The sequence below is a fragment of the Colius striatus genome, chromosome 17, assembly GCF_028858725.1.
Source record: "Colius striatus isolate bColStr4 chromosome 17, bColStr4.1.hap1, whole genome shotgun sequence".
Lineage (NCBI taxonomy): Eukaryota > Metazoa > Chordata > Aves > Coliiformes > Coliidae > Colius > Colius striatus.
Window position 1 is genome coordinate 7,782,245 of NC_084775.1, and position 19,877 is coordinate 7,802,121.

The window sequence follows — 19,877 nt, forward strand, 5'->3', positions numbered from 1 at the left end:
AGTCAGTGTAGTTGCTTGTTCTACATTGCTCTGCAACTACACCACTGTGGGCTGACTCTTTCATTTTCAGTTTCCTCTGACTCCATTTTTCTTGAGTAAAACTGATGCAATAATCTTTACATATCCAATAGAAAAATGTTATAGTGCTCTTCAAATATGTTTAATTAGAATTACTTATATTTAATTGTTGTTTTTTCCACATTATTAATAATACACATGTTACGTTTCAGAGCAATAAGCACTATTGATTCAGGGAATGATTTTGATTGTGTACTGAAGTTCTGTGCTTCGTAACTAACAATTTTTGTTGCGTTTTTACGAGTTTTTGAAAGCCTCTTGTAATAACCACATTTCCCTTTTCAAGTTTTCTCAGTTCATAAGGCTTAGAACTTTTTCAGGTGACTTGTTGCATAAAGCAAATGTTAGATCACGTGAGGACATTAACTGACACAAAGGAGGGGGAAAGAGAAATAAGGCCACCCAGACCAGATTTTAGAGTAATTCCTGAGTACACTGAATCGAGAGAGAATGCTTTAGGGAGCAAGACCAGTACCTGGGCTCAGATACTGGTGGCATTTTAGATGTCCCAGGGTAGTAACTTCTGTCCCATGACATATCTGCTGGCGCTGTGTCTTAGATATCCAAGGGCACCCAAAATGACACTGGCTGCTTATGGTTAGATATCTGAACTGCTCCTACAGTGGCTGCTAGAGCCCAGCTGGGGAGGATCAGAGCTGGAGAGCAGTTACACTCAAGCCTCCATTAAAGAGCTAAAAGGCACATGGCAAATTATAGCCTTAATACTGACAGTGACACGATCTCCTCTTCCACAGCTTGCTTTTCGCTAGGAGATTGTGGCAGGGCAGAGCAAGCTGGAAGCTCAGGGGTGAGGCCGGGTTTAACTGGTCTGTCATAGCAAGGCCAGCGATGTGCTGGTGAGGTGGGCTTCATGGGAGACAGCAGGCCTAGGGATGGTTTCTGTGGGTCAGGCACCTCTTCTGGAAACTCCCCTCTCCCTTCAGCAGGTGTTAGGAAACTAAGGTAAGGGTTGTGAGAGCTCTGGGGATAATGTGAGCCTATTTGATAAAGTGTAGAACATCAGATTGTTGTGTCTTTCATCACAGCGAAGATGATACCGAATCTGGGGTGATGTAAACAGGATAAGCCTGATCAACGATTAAAAATATACACGAAGACAAAAGGTACTGGGGGTACTGGCGGCAGACAGACAACGGGCCCTCCCAGAGGAGCTCCAGCAGCCCTCGGCCCGGGGCGACGGGTGTGCACGGAGCACTGCCGAGCGGGACGGCTACCGGCAGCGGCGGTGCAGCCGAGCCGAGCCGAGCCGAGCCGAGCCGAGCCGAGCCGAGCCGAGCCGAGCCGAGCCGAGCCGAGCCGAGCCGAGCCGAGCCGAGCCGAGCCGAGCCGAGCCGAGCCGAGCCGAGCCGAGCCGAGCCGAGCCGAGCCGAGCCGAGCCGAGCCGAGCCGAGCCGAGCCGAGCCCGCCGCGCAGCCCCGCCCCCGCCCGCCACCCCAGGAAGCGCAGCGCTTTAGCGCCCTGCCCGCCGCCGCCATGCATTGTGGGGCGGCAGCAGCAGAGCCAAGATGGCGGCCAGCAGGAGGCTGATGAAGGTAACAGCCAGCGGCGCGCCGGGAAGGGCCGGCGGGCGGGTGGCGGCGGGCACCCCCCTCTCCTCCTCGGCGCCTCGCCGAGTACGAGGAGTCGTCTCCCCGGCCGCTGGCTCGGCGGGGTGGCCTCCTCCCCTCTTGTCGGCGGGCCCCCAGGCAGGAGCGACCGGAACGGGAGCAGCCGGCACCTAGGCCGCGGCCGTGAGGGGCCTCGCCTTCTTCCCCGCCGCCACCCCGGGCTCCGGCGGCACCCTGCGGCCCTCGGCCGCCACGCCAGGCAAGCGGGGGCTCTCGGCGGGCGCCGCGGGCCGCCCCGTCCCCCTCCCTCCAGGGGCTCCTGCGGTGACTAAGCAAAGAGGAAGGGCCGGGGGGGGGAAGGAAACGCCGCTGCCGGGACGCCTTGGCCCCCGCCCGGGGCCGGGGCGATCCCCGGGGCTGCGAGAGGGGTCGCCTTGCCGGCGGCGGTGCCGCAGCCGCGGTGCAGTCCGCGGCCCTGCCCGCGAGGAGGGCTTGGCCGGGCGGCGGGGAAGCGCCCTCTTCTCTTTCCCGGCGGGTGGGAGTTCTCCGCTCCACCCGCCCCTTCCCTGGTGAGGAACCTTCCCCGAATGCTCGGGGATGAAATAATTTCATTTTCGTTGTTTCGGCGAGTAACCTCTTCCTTGTATGAGTAAGAGGTTTATCACGCTGAAATATGGACCTGGGTTCAGAAGTTTCCTCATTCACTGCAGACCTGGTGATGTTTTTGTCTTTGCTGCTTTTGTTGTAAAGTACAGATAAAGCTTGTAAATGTAAACCCGGCCCCAGATGGGTTTTAACCGGGAGCACATATAGTTTATTGTAACATACTGCTTGGGATGATGTTTCTCATCATTTTGCTTGAGGACTAAGGCAATTGTTAGAAAATGATAACCATTGTCCCCGAAGCATACGGATTTGCTTTATGTGTTGTATGTAATTGCCAATTAACATCAGAAGCTGTGTGCAGTGGTGTTTGACTGGGACGTGCATACGTAGCGGCATGAAATTTAGTCATCTGTAAAGTGCTGTGGCAATACCCTACAGTATTTGCATCAAAAGTGCCTGTAATGTAAATCAATGAACTTTACTGGCGAGTCCTGTGAAATGTAGGGGAAAGACCCTGTGACTATCAGGCAATGTTTTAGCCTTATTAAAAAACCTGTTCCTGTGAGATGCGCGAAGATTTAACAGATACATGGACAATTCTGTTCAAATTAATCATGTAGTTTCAGTTTTACAGCTGGCTTCAAGAATGTTGGGCCCTTAATGGGGTTGGGATTTCCCTAGGACGTGTAAATGGCAGGTTTTGAAGTGGCATTTCCTTAATTTTGCAGCTGGATAATTAACCATTATAAGTTTGGACACTTTTGAAGATACCAATATCTTCAAAATAGAAAAAGCAGTGCTTTCATATGGCTGCTTTTGTTCAAAATGTGGAACTTCAATTGGAAGTTCAATACCAGATACATTGTGTGCAGAGTCATTTATACATGTCAAATCAGTAGGCATAAACCTTTAATTGTCCTGAAGGATCTTGATGAGATGGCATTAATTTTTTAACCTTGTTCTTGATAGCTGTTCTATTTTGTCACAGCTTTAGTTTATTAATCGCTATATCTGTTGCTCTATACTCAAATATTGTTCCCCTTAGTTTCAGGTAGTAAACAGCCATTTAATTTTATGTTTTTGTAAGGCAACTTTTCTGCCTGTTCTGAAAAAGAAACATTAGTTGTTCAGAAGCACAGCACTGTTACTCTGTGAGGGGGAAAAAAATACATTTCTAATTATTTCTTCTTTTTACATTGAAAATAGAACATAAAAATCTGAAAGGCAAGAGAAGTAATGTGCTTAATATCTGCAGTGCCTCTTGCTTTTCAGCCCCCCTCCTCTGTTCCACTGTACTTTTGAGACACCAGTTAGTACTTTCAGCTTTCACAAAAATGATGTAAAAATGGGTTTTGACAACGTGACCTCCTTTTCTAGAAAAACTGTGTGTCAGTTGCATTTCAGAGGGAGTGGTATGGGAAGGAAGGAAAGACTGAGCCCTCCTACATTTTTACGTTTGTTTTCATTGCCTGGTGCTTGTGCGTTGTGCATGTTGTGTACCTTTTTCATGCCGGTTTGAGAGCTGTAAGATGCTGTATCACATGACTGGTAAAGGCTGTTAAATAAGCAGCTGCCTTCGTGCCTTTTTGGCAAGTCGAGTCAGCCCAAAGGGCTTTCAGTTTTGCCATTCCTCTCAGTAGGAACAAAGTAGAGCTCTTGTACAGATGATGTAATCTGAATTGCTGCAGCATGATGATTTGAAAGTCCAAATTCACACGTGTATCAACCTAATATGATTGTGTTGAAGTTCCATCTTCACAGATCCACTTTCAGAAGTCTTCCACTACTGAAGTTATACAATATAAGAGTCTGTGACATGTCTTTCTCAGGGTCATAGAGTGATGTGTGATTACAGCTAAAGGAAATAGGGGTTTTTGATGTGTCACTCAATTATCTTTAAAATAATGTAGGATAAGCATTAACTGTCTTTTCTTTGCACTAATTATCAAGCTTGCCTTTGGTAAGAATAAACTTTGAACCTTTTATAGGTCACATAAAATAAAACCATTTTCATTTCCTTAAGGTCTTGCCAACATTTTGAAGTACTGCATTTTTTCTGAACCCATCATTGTTACTCACATTAATCACAAGATCTCAAAAGACTGGATGTAGTAAGTTCAAATTAACACACTGGCCTGTAGAAAACTGGGGAGTATAACTTCCACCTTCCAGGTGGAAATGAGTGTCCTTTTCAGGTCGTGGAAGCCATTTGTATCTTCAGCAGCAAACCTGCTTGTGCAATGGTTAGAAATATTGCCACTGTACTTGAACTGTTCCATTTTAAACATGAAGTTATGACAGGAATGAGATTGTCTTGTTATCTCAGTGTCTGTTTGAGCAAATTAAATTTCCTAGGCCAAAGAGCTTATTTATGGCCTATTTTTGCAGAGCTTTATACCATCAAGTAGTCTAACCAAAGTTTTTTCTGCTGTTTTACAACAAATCCATGAAGGTATGCCCTTTCCAGGAGCACACCTAGGTTAGCAAAAGTGTGACATAAACATGGCTGATAGATTGTGTTCTAGTGACATCAGAGGTGGAGTTCTGATCTATGAGCCACCATTACACCTCTTCAGAGAGCCACTGTTGTCAGATCTTGACTCTTTATGAAATGTGAGAGGTGGGAATAAAGTAGTCTTTGTCAAGGATATGTTGTTATGGATGATCTCCCAGGGTAAAAACAGGTAAATATGAAGTAATTAGGAAAGGCTCTGAAATTTCTCTTTTAAGCTGCTTTGTTTCACAATCCTTTTTCATAAAAAAAGCAAACTGTCTTCAAACATGTATGATTGGCAACATAGATCTGCAGTAGACATGCCAGAGATTACAATGAAATGCTCTTCACAGTTGCCACCCACTAATGTAAAACAAGCCGTTCTCCGTGAGAGATCTGTAGTTACATGCTGAGTGCAGAGGTAGTGGGTAGTTGCAAAGGGAAGGCTATTTCGGTGCTGGATAGTCATAGTGGTGTAGTAACATACCTTCAGCAGGCGTTTTGAGGTGGTGGTTGAGAAGGCTGTCGTGGTCCCTGTGTGGAGCTGCTCCCTTCTGTGTTGGTCTGTGATAGGACTGAGCTGCAGTGTCGGTGAGATCTTTTGTTTCCTGGTTTTTCAGATGTTCAAAAATATCCGTAGTATTAAAAAATTGAGAACAGATTTAAGGAGTAAATAACACCTCCCACGTGAAATGAGGTATGGAGACAATCATTTTAATTTTACTGCTTTTGCTCTGCTTCCGTAATTGCACAGTCAAACGTTTATGCAACTGTTGAACCCCATGACAAAATACAAACACGAGGCCACACCCAGGTACCTGCAGTCTCCAGTGTGCTGTGGTCTTGTAAACACCATAGCTGTTCCAGATAAAGGCATTTTAAATGACTTTGGTATTGGAAAAACTATTCTAGATTGATGCAAATGGTAGTTCTCAGTAACAAGGGAGATGGGATGTTGAGCGATGTACGATTGTCCTTAAGTGGAAGGCAGAATACAGGTTCATTTTCCCTTTTGGAAACTGAGAATTGACAAAAGGATTTTTAGTCAAATGAAAATACTCTGCTAAAAAAGTAAAATTACTCAATAAATAAGACATATGAATAAACAGGGTTGTAATGTTGCAGAGGAGAGTTAATAGTAGCTCTTATAAGAGTTAGAATCTATTTGGCTTTTATTTGATTTTGTGTGTTTGGAGGGGTTTTTCATTATGTTTCTATTTTAGAGTGTTTGAATAGTTCTCTGTACCAGATGAGATTCAGAAAGTAAAACTGGATGGTTCCCTATCAAAGTCTTCGAGCCTGTTTAACTTTGTCGCACTTCTGTTAGAGAATATCATAGAATCGTAGAATGGTAGGGGTTGGAAGGGACCTTTAGAGGTCATCTAGTCCAACCCCCCTGCAGAAGCAGGGTCACCTCGATCAGGTCTCATAGGAACATAAAAATATATTTATCGACAGGTCAACAGTGGAGAATCATGGTTTAGTTATTTCAGTAGACTTGGAAGGGGTGCTTTTAACAGGATTATGTGCTTGATACAGAAGTTTTCTGGGGGCAGTATGAGCTCTTGCACTTACTTCTGTATTCTTGGATTGTGCTCTTACAAGTATTTGTCTTCACTGCATTTTCCCATCTAGCTTGGTTTTTTAGAGAAGTCCTCAAACTTGAAAGATGCGTAGGCAAAACAGTTGCAGAGTTTTTTAGGGACTTCACTACATTTTAAGCTGGTGATATTTAATTTTCTTTTTAATTTCAAACATTTTTGCTTTGAATAGCACAAACGATTACACAGTGTACTTTTATTACTACCTTCAGCATTGTACCTGAAGATCAGATACCACTTCAAAAACAATGTTTTCTCCATTTCATATGCTGCGTATAACGCTTTCTCTGAACAGATCCAAACTACAAACATCACATCTCTAGAGAGCCCCAGGAAGTAAGACATTTCTGTTTTACAAATGAGCAGGCCAGTGCAGCAAGGTCACGTGCAAGGTTGGTAACAGAGTGGGGAACGAAGACTGATTTAAATACTTACTGCAGTCATCTAACCTTTAGGTACATTCCTTCTCTGCCCCTTTAATTATGTTACTTGACAAAATTAAGGAGTGAAGGACAAGAGAAGGAATTAATCTGTTTACTCTCAGCCTAGACTATCAGTATTACTTTCAAATAAATATCTGGGCTGTATCCTTTTACCATGTAAAGTAATTTTTTGTCCCTTTGGAGTTGCTCAAGCCCATGTTAAATGCAATAGTAACTTTTAAATTGTGCTTTTTGAAAGCATTTAGTAGCTCATTTCACTTCTTAAACTACATTTATACTGTAGCTGTGTCTGCCTCTAGCTTTGAGTCAGATCTTTATTATGGGTTTTGGCAGTTGCAAAAAAAAACAGCCAACTTCCCCTCACACCTTTGAATTGAACAGTGAGTATCTTACCACTCCTGATGCATTAGACAGAAAAACCTTAAAAGCATGTCTTGTGAGTATAGAATTACATTGTATTTGTGTGGATAGCAATGTGAAGGAAAAAAACCCCTATTTGTAAATAAGTAACATAGAATTGATTCCTGTAAGAAAAGTAATTTCTCTTGTAAATTGGAATCTCTTAAGCGTTTAGTTCAGACAAGGGCTCAGCTATAAGGTAGGCTTGATCCTCCATGACCTTTGTGGTCCTGCCTGTGTGTGAAGAAAGAATTACCTGATTTGTCCCTATCCTACCCTTTTTTTCAGTTCTCAGTTACTACTGCAGGACCCCCAGCAGCAGCAGGAGAAGCACTGGGTACAGTCCTGATACACTGCATTAATTTACCACTGTCTTAAATCTTGAAAGTGAATTCCTGCAAAGGCTTCACATGTCAATTTAGAGAAGAAAATGTCCTGAATAATTTTTGATGAGTTGTTTAGAGTTTTCCAGGCTCTTTAATTCCCTCTCTTATGTTGTGGACATGAGGGGAAAATGAGGAGCAATTTCCATATTTCTTTAAACTTTTTCTTTTCGTACACAGTTTTGCAGTTTTGTGATGATCTCGGTACTGGATTCTTGCATTTCTTAACTCAATATGCAATTTTTTTTAACCTGAATCTAATTATAACATGCAGATGTTTAATTTTTCAGTAATATGAAGCCATGCTTTTCTAATTTATTTTACTAGTTTAATAACATACCTGAATTGTAGAGTCACAGTCCTCCCTCCTTCTGTGTCTGGGCAATTGTTCTCTGGGCCAGAAGCAGTGCAGTGCTATTGTCTGAACCTATGATAAAAGCTCCTGCATGGAAGCTGCACTCACACTGGTACACTGTGGGGGGAATTTCTGTTGTTTATGTTTCTGATATAAAAACTAGAAGATTGTCTAAACCCATTTTAATTTCCTTGTTCTAGAGTGAAGGCACTTGTGATGGATGTTAATTGATGCTTAAATACCTACTGGTTAATTAGCTTATTTTGTTCCTCATGCTTTTGATGCTTTACAACTAGTGTGGAATGGGATTGATCCCTCTTAGTTCTGTGGAGTCGTGGTTTGCCAGGACTTCACAGTTCTGTATGTGCACAGTGAGCAGAGTGAGCTGCTCCTCTGACCCTGTCAGGCATTTGCAGTTTCAGTGACAGTGAAGGATCTCTTGTAGCCATGATAGTAAAATTATTGCCTTTAGAATATTTCAGTTTGCTCTGTATCACTATAAATGTGCTTTGTGGGATCATCTTTGTGGGAGTTTTGTATGTTTGTCCTTCTCTAAGGAAATAGGATAATCCTCTTACCTTTCTTTTAAAAAAAACACCCAAACTGTCTATGATGCTGTGCGAATCTGTCAGCGGTGGAGTTAGACTAAATAGTTGGTTCTAGCGTTGTGAAGATTGCATTGGACATAGATCAATATTTGAGACTCTAAGGTTAAACTTCCGTGTTAAGAGTATGCTTTTGCTTTCATAGGTGCAGTGGGTGGGAATGTCAGTGTTCGTCTACTCATGTGTGGCTGTCGTGATTTCTTTTTTGTTTCATGTGTGTTTGGAACATGCAAAACAATGTTTCCCTTTGGGTTTGTATCTTTATCATGATGCAAGTTTATGCAGGAGATTACTGCAAATACTAAATCTCTGCCAGAGACAAGAAGGTTTGATCCAAGATGAACATGGAGCTATTTTAGATTATGTTTGGCTTTTTTTCTTTTTTTTAGATAGGATAGTACTTGTACCAGGGAAACTGCTTTGGCTTTTGGATTTGGTGAGTTTTTTGTTGTTTTCAGTGTACAGTCCTTTTCTTGTAGTTGGTATTTTTATCATAATAATATACAATCTAGGAAATAGGCCAGCACCCAGTGAAGAGCTGTGTGCTGGCAGAGCACAGCAGTGTTGCTGTGTGAGCAACACTTTTCCTAACTTAGTAGACACACAGACAGTGCCTCAGTTTTGAAAGCACTGGGAAAGTTTTAGATGCCACTGTGGATGGCTTTTAAGTTTTAATTAGTTAAATTCTCTTTAGAGATAAAACTGCCAAATTCAACAGCAAAGGACTGTAATTGTTAGGGAGGAGGAGAAGTGGAACCTTGAGGCCTTTCTTTTTAGGTCTTATGAAATACTCCAGGAAACTGTTGCTACACCAGGGCTTATACATTATTTTCAGCAGAAAAAAATACCAAAATACTTGCCTTGTTGCTACCTGGATCACTAACTGATGAAAATGGTTTAACTGGTGATTGGTGCAGAAAGACCTTGTTCACGAATGATAACAGCTATAATGAGACGAGTTCACTTTCAGGTACAAAACAGAGATAAAGCTATGTCTTAAGCTGTTGGTGTAAATAAGGCTAGTTCAGCCATATTTTTCATGGGTTTGCATCAATTTCACTTGGTCATGCAGGAAATTCTTTGTTTTCAGTTCAAATAATTGGCCTGTTGAGTGACTTTATCCATGTTTAAAACTTAGGAAATATTTCTTCCAAACCTTTGTTTCTCAGACACATCTGAAGGTGCATTTTATTTCTGTGCTTCACAGTGTTATCAGCAGTTTGTTACCAAAGGCACCAATTCACATTTGGAATAGAAAACCCACTTTTTAATACTTGTACTTCACTGTGTCTAATGATTTTTGTATTTTCTTGGCATATCAAAATGTAAAGGTGTTTTGATGTCTTGTCCAGAGAATCTTCTTACAGGTGCAAAATGTTATTTCCTAATTGTGTGGGTTGCCACTGTGAAAACCTCAAGCTTCTTTACTGTTAAAGAAACCCACATTGACCTCTGGGCACCCTGAAAAAAATAAGTGTGGGAATCTTGCTTAGCACTGTGATTAACGCTTACACTTTGCTTGCTTTTTAGGAGCTTGAAGAAATCCGCAAGTGTGGAATGAAAAACTTCCGTAATATCCAGGTTGATGAAGCTAATTTATTGACCTGGCAAGGGCTTATTGTTCCTGTGAGTATAGACTACTTTTTCTAACAAGCTTTAAAATAAAATGAGGATCATTTGTATCTCATAAATCCTCAGTTTAGTAGTGTTGTTGGTGATTTTTGCATCCTGGAAGGAATCTTTTAATATTATAAAACCTGGCTTTTTGTGTTGTGGGCTTCTCCAGAAGTGAGTTGTTTATAAATACATCTTAAGTTTATACAAGTTATAGTACGGCATCTTAAACCCACTCTGGGCAGTGGAGTGTGCTCCTGGACTTAATGCTTGTCTCTCTTCAGACATTTTGTGTAATCTTGGGCAAATAGTGTAATTTTCCTTTCTAATTTTGAGTGTCTTCTGTGTTCTATTTGATCAGTCTGATAGTGTTAGTGTTTCTTACAGCTGGTCTCAAGAAAATTCCATACATAATTGAAAGGTGCTGCAGATCAATGTCTGCTGAATGCTCCTTAGTGGTAGGCCTGGTCTAATGCATGGCACGGGCTGTGGGCTCAGCACTGACACTGCCATACTCAGGAGGGCTCTTGGAAAGGGAAAGCAAATGAAGTTGGTACTTTATTACATTAAGCTTAAAGTACAAAATTTACCTCATAAGGAAGAAAGTTGTTAGATGAGAAATGTTTGTACTCCTTAATGGCGATGTGTTTTAAAAAAAATCAACTGGGTTTATCTCTAGGATAACACTGAGTATTGGGGAAAGTTTGATGCAAGGAAAATATTTGGGCTTTCAGAAGTTATCTCTTTAATTGGTGCCTAAATAAAGAGACTTTCTTTTAATGCTAAAATCCAAAACTCTATTTTTTTAAAGCACTACAATCTTTTAAGAGAATGTTTAATTGAAGCAGAAAACCACTGTATTGGTCACATAGAGAGGGATTCGTTCCACAGGGGAAAGAAGGATCTTTAGTATGTTGAAGTCACTTTGATTTTCACCTCCTTTCTCTTCCACTGCCATGGCCCATGGTCTTTTTGTTACTTTTAAGTCTACAGCAATAAAGACTGTGCCACTAGGGCATGAGTCCTGCTTTTCCTTGGGTGCTATTTAAAAGACCCCCTGACCAGTGTAAATGTGCCTTTTTATTATAAGACTTTGAGAGATCTCTTTAGCGGCGCCTCTGCTTTGTTAGTTGGAGGCCATTCCCGAATTCAGACCACACAGGCTGGGATAATGGCCAGGCCTCTGCACTTCACATATGGTAGAATACATTGAGTTTACTCTTGTTTACTTACATCCCTGCAAGTAATTCCTTTGAGTGGTTGAGGCTACTCTTGCAAATAAAAAGCAAGCAGGATTCAATGTGCAAATTTGTCAGAAGCTGAGAAACAATATGCTTTAATAAGCCATTCTGATATTTGTGGTTCATGGGCAACAGTTTACTGCTTTGGTAATGCATTGAAGCAGTATAGGGTTGGTAAACATGACTAATAAAGCAAAACACCAAAATACTTGTTTATTCCTGTTAAAATTAGCAGTATCTGGTGTACATCAGCTTCTGCTCACCAGAGGAGGGGCTTAGTGTTTGTTTTGCAAAAGGTTCAAGTGTTTAAACCTTGATGCAGTGAACTGTGCTTCATACCTGCCTTTTGGGTTGTAGTATGCCCTGTTACAAGAGAAAGAACCTTAAATTCACTACTGATATAGTTAAGAGGGAATTTTATCACAAAATTACCTAATTTAGCAATTAATAGTATCGTGTTGTACATGCTCAAAGGGTAACATAGTTTATTATTTTAGATTATGCTACAGAAGATGCTTTAGTTTTAATGTAATTTGTTTAGCTGTTGTGATGCTGGCTTAAAAATGTAATATCCAAGCCAGATGCAAGTTTAATCTTTCAAGAGCATAAACTCAGCAGAGTTTTACATGCTATTTCCATTTTAGAAAATGTTCTTGCTTACAATTTAAAGACATACTGCTCCTACTTCGGTAGGACTAACCAGTTTACTCATTATTAAACTCTGTAACTAAGTGTTAATTTTGTTTAGCTGCTTAATGAGGCTGTGAAAGATACATAGTAAATATTTTTAACAGCATTCATGCAAGAATTACTGTGAAAAACACTGCCTTAAAAGTTTTTGGTCTATGTAACATATTTTGTTCATCAGTAATCTTTTTTTTATAGATTCTGTTTTGTATATTTAAAACATGAGCAGTTCTTTACCTACATTTCTGCCTCAATTTAATGATGAGTTACAGTAAAGAACTGTTCTGAGAATAATGACATTTTCGTAAGCTTTAAATGTAGCAATAGTTTCTTTTTCTTCTGCAGTTAGTATTTGAAATAGTGGCAATAGTCTAACAGGTTTTCCAAATGAGATTCTGGGCATTGTTGTTTCTGCTTCAGCATGAAGAGCTGCCTTGCTTACTTCATGGTTCTCTCATCATGCTCCTTCAAAAATGATCTGTGAAGAGTGGGTTGCTCATTGGCAGACACAGTGACTATCTTTAGTACCAATGAATGCTGAGCAGATTTTTGTGTAGTCAGCACAAAATTCTTCTTGGAACATACAGGGAAATCTGACAAATCTATTTACTTTGCTGTTTGTGCCACCATATTGAGACGTGTAAAATAAGTATGTTTAGGGAAACCTATTTTCTTTGTCAGACTTTGTGTTTTCATCTCAGGGTTTACAATGTTTCATGAAATACCAAGTTGGGAGTAAAACTACTTATTAGGTAGGACCTTGAGTTCAAAGTAAATGGGATTGAATGCTTTCTTCAGTAGATATTCAATAGAGATGTTAGCCAGCTTCAGATCAGTGGTAATCTGCTTTTTCCAGAGTGAAAATGTTGTATTTCTTCTCTCTTACCACATAGGTTCTGTTTCCTAACACACAGACATGTCAGTATGTGGTGGAAGAACGTACCTTTAAAATAGGTCATTTGGTAGATGGAAGTCTGTCAAATAGATACTTTTTTGGAACATACTTTTTCTTAAATGTATCCATTAGAATATTCCACATCTTTTACATGCATCTGCTTTCTCACTGCAGGACAATCCTCCATATGACAAAGGAGCCTTCAGAATCGAAATCAACTTCCCAGCAGAATATCCATTCAAACCTCCCAAGATTACATTTAAAACAAAGATCTATCACCCTAACATCGATGAAAAGGGGCAGGTTTGTCTGCCAGTAATTAGTGCTGAAAACTGGAAGCCAGCAACCAAAACTGACCAAGGTAGGACTCCATGTGGAGAACAAACTGGATATCAAGAAACTTAGTGTTTCAGTTTAAAGCCAATAGTGTTTCAGTCTGTCAGCTGGTCACTGCTCTTACGGTATGCTCATTGTTGTAAGATTTGTGCTATGAATCATGTGTTGTGAGCACAGTGTGCAACTTGTTTGGAATCTCATTTTGTGACTGGAATGTAAGGTAATGACACTGAGGGTGGTGTTCTCACTTCCAGGAAACCAGAGAACTCCTCGTGGCTGAAGAGTTTATTAAACCAGTGTCCTTGGCATACTTAAATTCTGGTGGTAGTTTATGTTAGGTGATTTTGTGTTTCTTTTTGAACTGTGACTTTATAATCCAGAGGCATTCAGTATATTCCTGCATGTTTGAAAGAAAGGGTCTAAAATTTCCAGGCTTTGTATATTTTGTCATGTGGCTCAGTGATTTGAAGAGATGGTTTGAAATATCAAAGGGACAAAGCACTAAATTATAACACAAATTAACTCTTAATTCTTAAAAGACCACTGCTGTGAGGCTTACTGTGTAGCATGTCTTTGGATAAGAATTTCAATATTTTATGGGGAAAAAAACCCTCAGTAGGTTTTGTGGCAGACTGAGAGTGGGATCTGAGTTGGGTTTTTTTTCTGTTGGGGTGAAAATTTCATGATTTTTGACAGGAAATGATTAGTCTGATATTAAGCATTTTTTATTGTACATAGAGGAAGAGCAAACATCCTTCAAAACCTGTGTATTTTTAAATAATACTAATTCAGTTCAGTGCAAGAACTCCAGTGCCACTGTAGTATCTTGCTCTATAGGAGAAAGTATTCCTTCCTTCCAGACTCCTTCAAGGCTACTTTTGCTTGAACTGTGGTCTTGATACTAAACAGTGTTGTACTTAAGATTTCTTTTTTTTTCTGTGTGCTTCTGCATGCCAATAAAACTACTTTCAGTTTGCATAATCTTGCTGCAAAGACAAAATAGGACAATTCTTGTTGTTTGGGGAAAGATCAAGTAGTTGAATGTTGTGGAGAAGGCAGAGGTGGTGGCAAAAAAAACCCACCCTGTTAAACTCAAATAGGTCAGTGAAGATCTTAGGATTTGTTGTTGATTTATCCCAGATTATAGCAGACAGATCCTTGGGAGAAGTGAAGTAGAAACAATGTGTAGAAGGTTCTATTGATGCCTTAGCAGTTGTCTTGATCTTGTGAGCCTTCTCTAGCAGTAAAGGGAATGATATGTCTGCCTCACTTCATGTGGAAGTTGATGAACTATGGAGACAGATGTTTGCATGTAGGGAATGGTCGATGTCTCCTTGAGTATCAGCAATTCCCCTCTTGTCTGAGAGAATGAATATAAACTATGTTAAAATCAGAATTTGGAGTAAATCCTGGATACCAAAGTATTGCAAATCCCTTGATTTCTAGTGGTTTGTGGGCTTTCATTTGTCTTTTACCTCTTTTTCTTCAATAAGTCTTTTTAGTGTCAAGGTCTGTTGTTACCACATCCTCCTGTGAACTGGCAACAGTTCAGCCCTGCTGGAGTGTCTGTTCCTTTTTCTCCAGAACTCTGCACTGGAAAACAAAACCCTAGTCTGTTTGCTGTTTGGGCCTTTCTCAAGGAAATAACACAATGTTATTAGAACAGCATCAAAGCAATTGGATTTGATCAGTCTGGTGTCAAGAAAATAGAGAGATTAGGTTTATCATAAATCATTAACTCACCTTTCATGTACTAATCATGCATCTTACTGATGTACTTATTTATGCTTAATATTAAAACAAACTGTTGTGACCTGTCATTTTAAAATTCCGTGGATATTGAGGCAACTCCTGTTATGACAGTCCTGATCTTTTTTCTGGTTTGTGTATTAACCTTAATAACACAGTAATGCTTTCTCTGTAGTGTTTTAGTGTGTGTTACTGAATGAAAAGGTGTTGTCACAGGCAGTATTGATGCTAATTCTGTAAGGAGTCATCAATGTGGTGACAGTTGCCTTAAGTTCAGGACTGGTAAGTCCCTCAGAAGTAAGTTAATACCAGTTCTCTGGATGTTAAGGATTTGTTTTGAGGTATGTTCCCCATTCCTATGGGAATGAGTGTAAGCATGAGAAGACTGATGCTCTGAGAGAAGTTTCTCTGGTGTCCTAGTATTGATTGAAGTGATAAGTATCATAAGAACTGACATTGGAAAACTAGGAAGAATCCTACTCAACTGCAAAGTAGCAGTTTCAGAACAAACAGACTCTGTCTTTCCAGGAACCATGTGGCTGAGTCGCAGAGCTCCAGCTGCAGACAGGGAAAGGGCTCAGGAGGCAGCCCCAGTGTGCAGTATGGGGAGGTCACAGGCTTTGGTTATAAGAACCCTTGGAGTGCTACTTTGTATTCCTCCAAGTGGCACAGGCTTACCCCAAATGGAGTATTTAATGTTGGCACACAGGGAAATGTTTTTCCTGTTCACCCATTCCTGTAGCTTCAGCGGGTTATGCCTGTACCTGTCAGTGGGTGACTATGAGAACTCCTGACCATGGTGATCTGCCTTGCTTTACATGGTCATGAGAATATGTGCTAGGAAAATGTAGCAAGAAGTGTCGCTGCAGGATGCAACGAGCACTGCACATGTCAAGTGCAGTTCAGTTATTTTAAGAATGACATTTCCTTTGACAGTGAGAGGGGAAGGTCGGTGAAATGGCTGTGAACAGAGGGGTGAAGGACGTCTCATAGTTCTGACTGGCTTGTGTATTGCTACTAGTGGATGTATTTGGCAGTTTAGAATTAGGGGAACAATCCCCTGCTTTTCAGAGGGGAAGGCAGAGACATGGAAAATGAAGCTGAAAAAGGGCTTCCAAAAGCAGGCCCAGTTACAAATGCATCACTGTGACAGGTGCTGGGATGGAAATTCCATCTTTACCCAAACCCTTTGAGGTAAACTTCCCTATGAAGCTTTATTCCTTCGCCATGGGAGAGTATCTCAGACAGGATGCCACTTACAGGGGAAATAATTTGTAGTGTGTTTTGGTGTCTATTCAAGTTGATTTTTGTTTACAAACACGACTTTCTGGTGTTCATTCATGATCATTGAACTAACTCTTGGCATGTTGCTGTAGCTTATTCCTGCTCTGCTTTTGAAAGGACCCTAGATTTGTGGGGGTGTATTGAAATGCAGTTAAAGCTCTTTTCTTACTGGGAAATGGTTGCTTACACTTTGATTCTTAAAAGTTAATCATCTTAGTCTCTGACTGTTTATACTTCTCTTGACAGTAATCCAGTCCCTCATAGCACTGGTGAATGATCCACAGCCCGAGCATCCCCTCCGGGCTGACCTAGCTGAAGAATACTCTAAGGACCGTAAAAAATTCTGTAAGAATGCTGAAGAGTTTACAAAGAAATATGGTGAAAAGCGACCAGTGGACTAAAATCTGACACGATTGATGTCAGCAACGTACGATAGAAGATCGGAGCAGTGCATTTGAGACACCCCGTAAAGCAGGACTCTATGGAAAATTGACAAGTGCCACCTTTCGGTGTTAACTTGTGGCTGTTACTAACTTTCTACAGTTTTCTTAATCAAAAGTGGGCTAGGTAACCTGTAAAGAAAGGATTAAAATTTAAGATGTTCTAGTTCTGCTTTCTTTGTTTAAAAATCACTGCTTCAATATACTTTAAAGTATGCTGTTTTCTTTTTCTTGTCAGAATTTATCAAAAATATCTTAGACTTATATTCTGCCCTTAAATTGAAAAGGTTGTGGCTGTCATTTCTTATTTTCCCTTGCAGTTCCTGCTCTCTTGGATTCGTTTAATTCCTCATTGAGTTTTAGCCCCTTCCCCCCAAACTGATGTCTTAGAAAAAAAAATACCCCAGTTCTGGCAGAACGTGATTGAGTGTTTGGCAGTTTTGTTTACTTTTCTTTCTAAATGTTGCACTGTGCTTGGTGGGACTTCTTGCAAGTTCCCCTTCAGTTTGTAACATAATAAACAAACAAAAAGAAAACCCTCCAAACCAACCTCACAAAACCAATCAGAAATAATGTCCAGGTCTCATGTAAATCTGGCTGATGTTACCACAAAACATTTATTAAACGGGGAAACCCAACCTTTGTGTGTGTCATTGAGTTCCAGTGTGGCTTATGTCCTGCTTTTGGAAGACTCTGTGGGGAAAAAAATTCTGTAGCAAACTAGCAGTGGAATGTGATTATAAACTTCTTTCACTTCTGTTGTTCCTGCCTGGGCAGAGTAGCCAGGAAAATGTGCACAGGACAACACTGCAACCAGTTGAGAAGAGTGTCAGAACCCGGGGACCAAGAGGTACCAAAGTCATCAACTGTTTTTTTGGGTTTTTTTTAGTTAAACTGGTCTGGAAATGTTAATCTTGAATTCAAATACTAAATCTGACAGCACTGCTAGTCATCTTAGGACATTTTTTCCATCAGAATATTTTAAGAACCATCTGTGTTCCATGGGAGGGCACTTGTGCTCCTTCCCAGCTCGATTGCTGTACAGTCCTTAGTGAAAATGGGATGAGACAGTGTGAAGCAATAACCTGTCCAAGAGAACGCTGGGCTGCTGCAGCTCCTGGGCTACAAACAGGTCAGATGATTTAATGAGGGCTTCATGTCTCATTCTGTCATTCTAACTTGACCAGGCAGAGCTGTTTCCTGCTGCTCCAGGGCACACCTGTGCATGCTGAAGGAAGCCCTTTCTGCTCCAAATTGAGCCTCCTTGGCTGGGTGTCTATTGCCTCTCCTGCCTGCCCGCTGCTTTCCCTGATCTAAAGTGTGATCATGGCTCCAGTTAAACTGCCACACAGTCAAACTGCCGCCCCTTCCCTGCCTGCCCAACTTGGGTGTGTGATTGAACAAACGTTTCTCTCCAGAAATCTGTAGGTATCTGGGAGCACATATCATTTTGATGTGCAGGAAGTTTGAGTTAGAAAACTCTCCCACCCAGATGGTTGTTCTCCTCAGTTTGATTTTAATGCAGCCTCTGCCTTTGCAACCTTTCAGAACTAGTGTGTGAGCAGTAGGTCTCTTTTGGTTTTAATGTCTTGTATATTTGCTGTATCTTCATCCCTCTCATCTGGCTTTCACTTCTGATTTAGTGTAAACAATGACAGCCCAGTACCTCACCTCTGTTGAAAGTAATTTTTTTTATAAGTTAGGGAGCTAAGAAATTTTATGTTTAAGTGTTCTTAGACAGATTCTTTGGCAGGTAAATAAAGTTCAACCACTTTCACCTTATTTACGGAAACTTGCATTTCCCAGGTGTTTTCAGGCTTGTGAGAGCACTGTCTGTTACCAAATTTCACATCTTTGTGTCTTCATTTGCAGAAAGTTGGTACTGATTTTGTTTCATTCACGCTCACTCAAGATTCATAATAAAATAATGCCAAATTATCTGTCAACCTGAAGTGTGTAACTTCTGCATCACACGAGTCGCTGTACCTCTGGATCATGTCTGTTGACATGGAAACTTGCCATTCTCTCAACTTTATTTAAAACAGAACTGTAGCACTAGTTTGCTGCCCTTGTTACTAGTGAAGAGTCTACATTCTGGTGTAAGCCTCTCAGGTGCAAGACTGCATTTATCTGTCTGGGGGTGCCTGGGATGCCGTGGGAAGGGAAGGGGCAGGGCTGTGTCGTTCCAGGCCCACTGGTCACTGTGTGCAGCCCTGTAGCTGCACCCTGCCACCCCTTGTGGCTCCAGCTGCAGAGGCTGCACAGGAGATGGCTGTTGCTTCCCTTCTCTTGGTGGGTTCCTCACAGTTCAATTCCTAAATGATGGGACGTATAACCTGTGGCTTTTGTTTGCAGGCAGCTCTCTGAGAAAAGACAGATCAAACACTGCACTGTGTGATCAAAGTCTGAGGAGGAGGGGGAAAAAAAATCAAAGTAGGAAGTCCTATGTTAACTCAGGAAATGGAGCTCTTGTTCTCTCTGGTTCCCTAAGCCATGCTCAATCCTAAACGTGCAGTTTAATATCCAAAGCAAAAGCAACGTGCTGGTGAAACTACATCCACGAGTACTGGTATAGGCTTTCTGCAACTCCATTCTGCTACCCTAATAAAGATTGCTCTCAAAGCTTTTGTGGCATGGTTTTATTTTGAGAGACATTTGAGGTTCAGGTTTCTGTTCGTAAGGATCCTTGGTGCAACAGCATTTGCAGGCAGTGGTCTGACTGTGGGTTTAGTTTGAATTCTGATGTCTTTAAAGCTGTCTAGAACTGAGAAATTTCCTTACCTCTGTTTGTTTTACACAGTGGAAGAGTTCTCTGCTTAGAAGTCTTTTAGCAGTTCTTTGTTCACATCTCCATTTTAAACTCCCTTTCATGTAAAAGAAATTGAGGGTTTAATGCTGTCCATTGCAAAATACAGAATTGCCAGACTCCCTGTTTCTTTGCTGGGGGAGCTGGGGCGTGGTGTAGTGGGCACAGGCCCCGGCAGGGCTCTGTGTGTCAGTGTTAAGAGTGAGGTTAAAAAGCGGCCATTAAAATACGGTCATCTTGCATGGAAAGCAAAGATCCCGTGTGCAGGGACTGCGGTTGCCGTCGGGGTTAGC

General features: G+C 41.3%; 1 protein-coding gene across 1 annotated transcript; it reads left to right on the forward strand.

The window, feature by feature from the left end:
* Positions 1-1,545: 1,545 nt before the first annotated feature.
* Positions 1,546-18,724, forward strand: UBE2L3 (ubiquitin conjugating enzyme E2 L3). The gene is made up of 4 exons (XM_062010178.1): positions 1,546-1,631; positions 10,063-10,158; positions 13,144-13,330; positions 16,585-18,724. The coding sequence occupies exons 1-4, from the start codon at positions 1,605-1,607 to the stop codon at positions 16,737-16,739; spliced, it is 465 nt and encodes a 154-aa protein (XP_061866162.1). The 5' UTR covers positions 1,546-1,604; the 3' UTR covers positions 16,740-18,724.
* The last annotated feature ends 1,153 nt before the right edge of the window (positions 18,725-19,877 follow it).